The 9,899-nt window shown below is 50.6% G+C and overlaps 4 protein-coding genes across 4 annotated transcripts; 2 read left to right on the forward strand and 2 right to left on the reverse strand.

Annotated features, from left to right (window-relative positions):
- Positions 1-104: 104 nt before the first annotated feature.
- Positions 105-356, forward strand: FOXG_18152 (uncharacterized protein; the record flags this gene model as incomplete). Its single annotated transcript, XM_018398200.1, has 1 exon — positions 105-356. The coding sequence occupies one exon, from the start codon at positions 105-107 to the stop codon at positions 354-356; it is 252 nt and encodes an 83-aa protein (XP_018234506.1).
- A 4,039-nt stretch (positions 357-4,395) lies between these two features.
- FOXG_18153 (uncharacterized protein) lies at positions 4,396-4,695 on the reverse strand (the record flags this gene model as incomplete). Its single annotated transcript, XM_018398201.1, has 1 exon — positions 4,396-4,695. The coding sequence occupies one exon, from the start codon at positions 4,693-4,695 to the stop codon at positions 4,567-4,569; it is 129 nt and encodes a 42-aa protein (XP_018234507.1). The 3' UTR covers positions 4,396-4,566.
- Positions 4,696-5,061: 366 nt separating this feature from the next.
- Positions 5,062-8,882, reverse strand: FOXG_01645 (uncharacterized protein). Its single transcript, XM_018378564.1, has 2 exons — positions 7,672-8,882; positions 5,062-7,623 (listed from the first exon to the last, which is right to left on the reverse strand). The coding sequence occupies exons 1-2, from the start codon at positions 8,252-8,254 to the stop codon at positions 6,131-6,133; spliced, it is 2,076 nt and encodes a 691-aa protein (XP_018234508.1). The 5' UTR covers positions 8,255-8,882; the 3' UTR covers positions 5,062-6,130.
- A 304-nt stretch (positions 8,883-9,186) lies between these two features.
- Positions 9,187-9,858, forward strand: FOXG_01646 (dolichyldiphosphatase; the record flags this gene model as incomplete). The annotated part of the gene is made up of 3 exons (XM_018378565.1): positions 9,187-9,240; positions 9,291-9,791; positions 9,826-9,858. 3 exons carry the CDS (start codon positions 9,187-9,189, stop codon positions 9,856-9,858), a joined length of 588 nt encoding a protein of 195 aa, XP_018234509.1.
- Positions 9,859-9,899: the final 41 nt, after the last annotated feature.

The raw sequence follows: 9,899 nt of genomic DNA on the forward strand, positions 1-9,899 counted from the left end.
CCGACCGTCACGTCACGACTCAGTAACTGCTGTCATAGGTGCTCCATTGCCTTTATTCTGCGACTCGTGGAGACGTGTGAGGGGGAACATGCGCTTGGTTTGAGATGGGCGCCCAGTTTGGAGATGGCTTCAAAGTCAAGGACGCCGTTGTATCAATGTCTGGCCCTGTCTTTGGTTGGTTCGTTGGTGGAGAAAAGGGAGCAGTACGTACCCAAAACCAGCAAGGTTCAGGGCACGAGAAAGGTGAGACAAGGGCACGAGGGGAAAATGCTCTGGACGAAGCAAGGAGGGAGACGTGCGAGGGGAAACTCAACCAGGTTGATAATGGCCATTCAGAAGCAATTGTGATGCACTAGAGACGGAAAATGGGCAGAAGCGAGCCAGGAAAAGACAAGAGCGGCCGGGGCCGTGCCCCTTCTCAACGGCCGCCCTCCTCAACGGCTTCCCCCCACAGTTTTCATGCACAGTATATCCCCTCATCTAGCACTGATCAGACCGTGATTTGTTACTTACATCACTCGGTCAAGGCCCAGGCTACCAGGCCTCTCACCCGACAAGGCCAAAACTTCCGCCTCCTCCAGGTTTTGTATGCATACAAAGCATAGTGAGAAACCTAATCAGTCGTGGGTGTGGCATCCTCATCGCGTGTTATTGTCGTCACGATGCCACAGGGGCCGCTCCATATCAAAAAACCCCAATTTTTTTGGTGTCGAGCAGTTTCACTAACAGCTCAATCCCAAGCATATCGGAGCATTCCAGTTAAGTTAGCAAATCGTTAAAGCGCCCAGGCTCGGCCGTAGCGAGGGGCTCACCATCAAGCTATCACTATTGCTATCACTAGGTGATCAGGGATTGTTGCTAAAGGCGCGAAAGCGCGAAATGCCCGCCTTGCTTAAACAACTTCGATGTTCCCTGACCGGGGAAGTCAAGACCAAAACCGAGAGTCGAGACCAAACGAAGCACCAAGCTAAAAAAGACCAATATGTTCAAGTTAAAACATTTATTACCCAGGATTCAAGACCACGCGCAGGATGAGGCCCGCTTCTTTGCTGGTTGGGGTTCCTTTGATTGTTGATTTCACGACTCTTCGACATGACAAGGATGGGCATATCTCAAGAATATTGGACGCGAAGTACTTTCACTGCATGCCCACATCTCCAACGTCTAAATCCGCACAGACTGGAGCTCATGAGTCCCCGCATCCACACATAGGATATTGAGCATTCAATACCGCATACTCTTGCGCACAGTTTATCATCCTCACATGTCTTGCACAGTCTTGTATTTCGTGCTTGTTCGGAGGAGGGTGGTCAACTATCCTCCTCATTCGTTCCCGTACCAACAGCAATACATACCACTATCTGACACTCCCAGCCACCCGAAAAGAATGTGTGTGTATAGTATTATCTATTGATCGAGACTTGCAGGCAAACGAGGCTGCCAAGCCCGCGCCATGTCCTAGAACTACTATATCCCAAAAGGCATCCGGCTACAAACCCCAACTCGAACAAGGAATTGAATTTCGCCGGTGAACTGTTCCTCCTGAGACACGCGCCCAGACACCCTTTGAGTGGTAGCTCCCTTATCCACAAGTGCCCTGTCCCGCCGCCAATCACTCGATGTAACCATCCCAGGTGGCCACGGCGATTTTTTGAGATCTGGCAGGCCATTGCGTCTGCTGCCTTGAAAGCAACGTTGGAGTAAATGCAGATAGCTTCATCAGGATGGCTCAGCCTTTCACGGTGAAGCGGCCACCATTTTTAAGGTTTTTTTTCTTCCTCTTCTTCCTTTCTCTCTGTCTCCCTCTCTGTCTTTCTGTTTCTATTATTAACTCTACGAGTAGGCTGTTCACAGTTGGCTTTGCGACAAGTAGTAATGTTCAATCTGGCGTTTCCAGAGCTCAAGAACCCTTTGAAAGGCGATTTTGGTACTGGACATGACAAATGATGAGTGAGCACTGCGAGAAACGTTGCGCAGTCTGGTATGTACGGGATCCTCCAACAAAGGGGCCGATACTGCGAACTGGGCGACTATTCTGGCTATGTGGACTCCGAAATTGTGTTTCGCACATCCATGATCTTAATACACGGGTATTAAGATAGTTATCAGCAGGCTTTTGCAGCACTTGAATTGAAGGGCAATATAACAGACACTTGATTGGTCCACCCGGAAAAGTCGCTAAAACGGTCCTGCAGGTGCATACTTAAAGATGTAGGTAGTACAACCTGGCGCATCCATGCACAAATGTCAGAACCATCGTTAGGGAACCCGCCCATGGTTTGTGTCACTACGTCAGGGTCGGGTTCTGCTTCTGCCTTGCACTGCTGCTCAGCAGCGAGAGAGAAACAATATCGGAATGTTTCATAAACGTGACCGTTGGAGGGGGCGGGAGAGAGCTGAGACGGCAATGGTTACTGGTTCCTCAACCGCAGCGTAACCACAGACGTTGCAACGCGCCAGCAGATCGCGGCAGTTGAACGCCCACAGTGCCATGAGCTCAGGAAGCTGAGTCAATTGGCTTCCCTGCTGGCATTCAGTTTTAGCGTTGTCCTTGATGGCTGCCGATGGGTCCCGCCCCCTGCTGTCTCAAGCACAAAGGTCCACATGTCTCCGGGTTTAGGTCAAGTAAGCTCGAACTGGCGTGCCTTGGACTGCCTTGGGCCTTGTCCCTCCGGCCGGTAGTCCCTTTCGGGATGCTGATCGTCCCTCTCCAACCTTGACTGGGAGACACTTGACTCACTTTGGGTAATAGCTCATTATCCCTTGGCCAGGCTCCGTCGTTGAACTGAACATTAAACGCCGATCGAAGACCCGGCTCTTGATCACCTTTGTTTGAATCAGGAAAGCGATTCATCTCGGAACCATGCAAACGATGCATATGGACCGATTCAGAATCGCTCCCCTGGGTGGACGAAATTATACGAATTAATGCGCATGAAGTCGATAAAATTCAGCGAGATGAGTTTGTGGCCCTGATCCCAATTCTTCAGTCTTGGTCCCCGATCAGAAGTGCTTGGTTCGTGCTGATCCCTGATTTGTGGCTGCAATAGGTTTGAAGCGATCTCAATACCTACTTGAGGCGTTATCGGTTATAGATAGCCAGGTAAAGTGTTGAATTGGCTCCAGTTAAACTCCACCAACTGTAACAGAGCCTTGGGGCTTGCAACAGACAACCGTCTTGCTGCAGTAACTCGTCCTTTCATGCGACGACCCCGGGTTTGAGTAGCAGAGGGGGCAAGAAACAATTAGGCAATGAAACGAAACATCGCGTACATAGGTAGAGTCAACTCCCCCAGCTACCGATCGGCACCTTTGTTGAGCTAACAAGCTCAGACTAGCAGAGACCCCTGAAGAAATATAAATGTAGGTCTGCGTTCTACTTGCATGCTGTGCCTAGCCATGCAAGTACCCTAGGAAAGATACCTATCAACTTTGAGACTGCACAAGTTGTGCAATTATGCGGCCTTGCCGCGGGGATGAACAGTCCCGAGACTTTTCAAACATCAGGCCATTTATGGCAATAGTTCGGTTTGGAATGTCGCTTCTACCTGCATCCAGAGTACAAAGTCACGCTAGTTAATCGTCATTTCCCAGGTGCTTTAATCAACTTTGTGAGAAGAGACATCCTTGTTATTCCATTTTGTTGGCCCACTAACTTACTGACCAGTTACTTCCAAGTTCCATGTGCTAGAAAATCCTTGTGATATTTACAGTGCGTTATGTCCAAGTACGAAAATGCCTCTAAAGGAATAGGTTCGCTCTGAAGGCCTCGCTTGATCCGTGTACCTGCATCAATCAGTCTGCTCGACGTTGACGTGGTATCGCGAGCTCAGCCCTACCGCACTTATGTCAAGACACTTGTGTTTCGTGAGTACGCTTGCGGCTCCTGGTTGGCAAGATCCGGTAGCATTGGGGCAGTGGGTGATCAACGCAACGCCCACAGGGAAGCGTGGGAGAGATCCCCCGGCAGTCCGAGTCGATGCAATGCGGATGAGCTGATTTCAGTTCAGTATGTATGCGCTGGTCCACTACAGAAATGGGCATCTGGGCGAGAAAATAAGGGCGTATGTGAGAGCGCCAAAAGGTACCATTTAATTGCGACGAGGACAAAGAGTGACAGCCACGCATGCAGCATGTGCGCATGGGAAAGGGTCCGATCCTAGAACAAGAACGAGGGTTTGCAGAGCTCCCGAACCAGCCTATCCTGGGTACCAGAAGTCTCTAACCTTCATTGATGATTTTTTACCACGTCATTGGGGACAGTGGTCTTGAGGCTAGATGAGGATCAGCTCTGCCTAAGAGACACTGCCGCATTACCCAGCAGCGAGATTGCTGGCTACTGCCATTGTTACTTTCTGCTTCTTGGACGTTATTCCCTGACAAGGAGGACCAGTCGGCAAACAAATTTTCGATACATTTCTTGTCATGTCTGAAACTAAGCTAAACTGCCAGGTAACAACATACTATAGTAAAAACATGGATCTCACTAATGACTCCCATGTTCTGCGACTGTCAGCCCAGAGCCCCAGGCCCGTCAACAATCACAGTCAATGTTTTCATTGTTGGCTAAAGGTCGAGCCTACCTGCGCGCGGACTTGGGCGCACATATGCAATAGTTGTGAGCAGGGCGGCGTCCGCAAGCTGCTGCACCTGAATCCCTGTTAGGTCATAGAGTTTCGACACAGTGAGCTTCATGGTCGGCAGTTTAGAGACGAAGTCTCAAGGCAAATTCAAGGCTAACACGGCATGTCACGGCTTATTATCCACGCATTAACCCTTGATGCCAGCAGGTCTGGATACGCATGTACAATATACCAGCGGCTATTGTCTTATCAAGCAACCAAGATGGTGATCCCGTGCGACACCACGTGAACAAAATCTTGAGCACGCTTGCGCCTTACCCTCGCGTTAGCTGTTGGACCTTCTGTCGGCCGGAGCAGTGTCCGCTTGAAGAGGGTGTCTTTGTACTTGGCATCAACCGACAGGTCATCATGTGGCTAGCGGTAGGGCCTTTTACATATCCTGATCTTAACATCTAGATCTCGTTTAGGTTTGTGCTATGACCTCTGGAGTCAGGAAGCGGACAGGTTATCTCTCTCTTATCTTTTGTCGCAAATATTCCTTTATGCGCTGGACACGTTGACTTTGACCGCCCCGCCATCTTGTGAAAGAAGAAGTAACAGTGGTTGACTTTATGGTTGTCGTCCTTGACTATAGTACACGAGTGTCTACATCTTCAAGGGTCACAGTGTCGATCGGCGAGCCAGCTCACTATAGCACCGGAGGATACGGTATCAAGGCAAACATTGGTCAGCTGTCCCCAAGCGAGCAAAGGACTCTCCATTTTGATCAACAGCAGCCTTGGAACGAAACAGAACAGAACAAACCGATATAGGATACACCATCTCCATGGCCGGCCGAGCTGTCTGGGATCAGGGTCGTCTGCCGAGTGAAAATCCCGACTGGCGGTCTACTTGACGTTACCTTACAATCTCCATACAGGTGGAGGAACCCACGTTTACCTTCGGTAATTGACGAAGCATCATGCTTTGTCTTTCAGAATCGGAGCATTTCCCACAAGTCTAAATGAGTTCTTGTAATTTGGAATACTAGGCATACGGCCATGTTTGAGTAATCAGCAGATCACCCAACTAGAACAGTCTCAAGTACACACTCCACATATCTAACGGCTGTCAAGGACGAATTTGGGTTACTGCAGCGGAGCCTATCTTTGATACCGAAGATTCTCGATTGCAAACACGAATTGAGAACCCGATGTGCGTTGAATGGGATGGGGGGTATGGGTTTAGGACTAACGTGCCGATTCAGGTTGGCGTCGTCCTTTGGCGAGGAGAACTTGATTCTCGTAGCAAGATACTTGCTGTGAGTAGCCATACATAGTCACATATGTATTGCCGTAGCAAAAGCCCGGTTGACATCATCCTAGAATCTTGGTGGAGATGGTAGATCATGCATGCATTTGCTACAGGACACATATAATGATTTCCTAAAAGTACAGTATCTAGAGATTTTACAGTATCATTAAACCTCCTTGGGTCGTTACTGCGGAGCCGCGCATTGCCATCCATACAGCGCTTGGCGTGATCGTGAACCTGTCTGAGAACAGCTGTCACCGAATGATCCAATTACCATCATCTTCATCAGAATCACCATCAACGAGGTCCTCTTCATCGTTGAGCGCCATCTGCACAAATCGACGAACCCAGGCCTCCTGTGCCGGATCCAGACCATCTTGGTTATTCTCATCCTGGCCCTGTGCCTGCTGCGGTAGTTGAGGTTGTCGCTGGTTCACTCGTTGACGATTAGCAACAGCTCCCCCGCCACGAGCTCCTCCTCCTCCTCCTCCTCCTCCTCCTCCTCCCCCTCCTCCTCTCCCTCGGGCTACCGCGCCTCCTCCTCTCCCAGCCCCTCTTGCGCCGCGTCCTCGCCCCGCTGGACCTCGAGGTGGGCCATTATGGCCGCGGCCCGCAAGTTGTTGCGGTGCGTCGGGTGCAGCGGGAGGAATAGCTCTTCGACCATCGCGAGCTTGATTGTCGACGAGTCGTATAACGAGGGGTCCTTCACGCGCGATCTCGATACCTTGGCCCTGGCCTCCAAGCGGTCTGTTGTTGCCCTGGACATTGGCTTCGTCCTCGCCGTCACTGTCATCAGACTCGATAACTTCCGGCAGAGGCATAAGCTCAATATCATCAAGTGCCGCGGGAGCATCTGCAACGGGACCGCGGCCACCGACGAACCCTAAGCCCACGTCGTCGCCATCGCCGCCCTCGAGTTCCCACAGCCGCATGTAACAGGAAGTGACTTTGCCGCCCGCCAGCTGGTTGTAGTGCTGGTAGGGATTCACCGGGTCAAGCCATGAAGAGCATAGATAGCAGAAATGAGTGTCGCATCGTGAGCAGATCATGTGGTTGCAGCCGTGTGTCTTCTGCGCAGGGGCGTTGCAGGTAGGGCATGGACTCGTGTGAAGCTGTAGGTATTCGAGTGATGCTTTTTCCTCCTCGCTGAGTTCTCCCTTGTCACGTCGTGGTGCACAGCGGACAAACTCTCCGTGCCATGACTGGTAGCATTGGCCACAGAAGGCGAAGCCACAGTCTTCGCATATAGACAAGAGATCCGCTTTGCTAAATGTTTCCTTATTCTTCCTTTTTCCAGACTTGGCACTAACCCCTCCTTGTTCTTGTTCTTTTTCTTTTTCTTCTTCTTCTTCCTCTTTGCCGGATTCAGCATCAGACGTCTCAGCAAACTCTAAACCTTTCGGCTTCTTGTGGCGTTTCGATCGGGCTGCTCCATTACACCACTGTCGTGGACAGTATATTGTGTTTTTGTCAGACTCGAGTTCTGTCTTGTACTTGAGCGTCACATAACGCTTGACCATTTCCTCGGAAAGACCAATCTGAAGAAGCTCGCTGGGGCTGATGGCAACCTTGTGCTTCTTTGTGTCCTTCGACGCGGCACGCTTCTTGGCGCAGTTGGGGCTCAGACAACGAACAGTAGAAAGGTTGCCCTCGTTGATGGCGTCGTTGTAGAAATCCTGTAAGCATTGTATACAGAATATATGTCTACAGTCAAGCATTCTGTGACACTTGGAGCCCTTTTTGGGATCTATGTAATGTCAGTACGTGACTGAGGATGTGTGATGAATATACATACCGAGACAGACACCACAATCAAATGTCTCCTTTTCAAAAGCAGCCTTTTTGGCTTTTATATCGTGGTCCAGCACGGCGAGTTTGTGTTCTGGATCAACCTGAAGAGTTCCCCCGGGACTGATGGTTCCAAACACGTCTTCAGCGGCGCGCTGAATATGATCGATGTAAGTAAATGCAACCATGTCGCGACCAATCTCGTCCCATAAGCGCGGTCCATCATCCTCAAGCCGTTTGATCGTTTCCCTCGACAACCACTGCGGTATGGTAGATACCACAATATCTGGTGGCGCATCTGCAGGGTAACCCTCTGGGAGACGGACTCTCAACCGCAGAGGGGGCAGGTACGAGACTTCGAGAGAATCAACCTCAGGCTGGGCATTCTCAGTAGCTTGGCCAAGTGTAGTGAGTCCTGGGTGGGCGGGTGCTGAGGCTGCTGGGAAAGTGACAGTAACTGGAGCGGCGGGCTCAACGGGGAGGTCTACCTCGAAGGTGAAGGGGTCTTTTGCGTCAGGGCGTCGGATCTCTGGGTATATAGCCTCAATAGAGCCAAGCTCTATAAGACGTGGGTCGTCGCTATAGTCCATGGCTGTTGGGGGAGATAGGAAAACCTTACAGCTCCGTCCAGGATGCCAGAAATTCGGACGAAACCTGAGATAGTTCAGAAAACACTTGGCAGGCTTTTTGGCTGGTGCTTTCTTTTTGCCCCCTGTTTAATGACCTCGATTCTTTCGACACCTCGGGACTGCTATGAGTTGTTATACCTTGGGAGGAGTGTTCATCCTCTAATGGCGTAGTGTGTGTAGGCGATGCACTTCAGCAAAGACTTTGTCCAGAGTGGCGAGGCTGAGTAAGTATGTTAAATACCAAGGGCCCTCAAATTGACCAGCCCTTATTAATGAGTTTCTGCTAGGCCTCCATCATTTTATTCTCCTTCTCGTTCTTCCTTGTCAAGACTCGAACATGAGGTGCTTCTTTGGTGGAGGTACTTTACGTAGAGAGAGGCGAGGAGAGGGTTTTTAAGATAGTGCCCAAGATAGGGCTACTTCGGAATGACCTGCAAGTGACTGACACCGGATTGTAAAGAGGAAAACGCAATCTTCGGCTATCAATAAAATGGGACGATATTATTCACGCCTGAAATAGCATTGTAAAGTAACGTAGATGACTCTTTGGCCGTGGTTGAATGTGGTAACGCCTTGTTTCGGTATCCGGTATTCGCAGCGTTGACAAATAAGAGACTCCGAAATCCGAGACGCCACGTTTTTTCTCCCACCTGAGCCACATATGCAGCCACAGCCGGCGGACTGCATCGTCATCTACAGCACAAGCTTAAACTTGGATTTCACCTTTCGGTTGCTTTTACTCGTGATTGCCCCGAGCCTTTTCTCTGTTTTCTTCTTCTTTCTTTTTCTGATACAAACTGTGCCAATCAGAGACCACTGTGGTGCCCTACCAGGAGAATGCAGCCTCTGTCTATGTCTTGAACTTCTCGGATACCGCATATAGCCAGCTCATCATGGACGACAGTTCAACTCCCCTCGCTTCCCTCTCCGTCACCCACGTCTACTACGTAAGTTTCACACCTACACACGAAGACCTACAAATAACAATCACAAATAGGACCCCAACGACCATGTCTCCCTCGCCTGCGCCTACCTCGCCCTCCTCCCCCAAGCCCTATGCGTCGTTTACGCCACGCTCGTCCTTTTTACCCGCGAGGTCGAAGTCGCCTTGATGTTTCTCGGTCAACTTGCCTGCGAGGTGCTCAACTTTGCCTTGAAACGGCTGATAAAAGAAGAGCGTCCGCGTCGCATACACGGCAAGGGCTACGGCATGCCTAGTTCCCACGCACAATTCGTTGCCTTCTGGAGTGTCTCCCTGGCTCTGTTCCTGCTTGTCCGCCACAAGCCGCCTCGTGTACATCAGGTTCGTGCAGAAAGTGGTTTGCACCGGCCGTGGAGCGTTCTCGAGAGAGTTGCTGTGAGTGTAGCTGGGGCGGCGATTGCGGCGGCGACGGCATGGAGCAGAGTGTACTTGAACTACCATACCCCTAAACAGGTCGTTGTGGGTAGTGTTGCAGGTGTCATAAGCGCTCTCGGTTGGTTCCTTATTGTTGCTGCTGTGAGTCAAACCGGCTGGTTAAACTGGGCTCTAGAGACGCCTTTTGGCGAGAGCTTTTCAGAGTTAGGTATCTTTGTACTGAAGAGGACATGTGGTCACGCTGGTTTG

Source organism: Fusarium oxysporum, chromosome 5 (genome assembly GCF_000149955.1).
Source record: "Fusarium oxysporum f. sp. lycopersici 4287 chromosome 5, whole genome shotgun sequence".
In the NCBI taxonomy this organism is placed as follows: domain Eukaryota; kingdom Fungi; phylum Ascomycota; class Sordariomycetes; order Hypocreales; family Nectriaceae; genus Fusarium; species Fusarium oxysporum.

Coding starts and splice junctions, on each gene's coding strand:
- FOXG_01645 (XM_018378564.1), bottom strand. CDS start 8,254: ATGGACTATAGCGACGACCCACGTCTTATAGAGCTTGGCTCTATTGAG. Junction 7,624..7,671: donor TGATTGTGGTGTCTGTCTCG/GTATGTATATTC, acceptor GACATTACATAG/ATCCCAAAAAGGGCTCCAAG.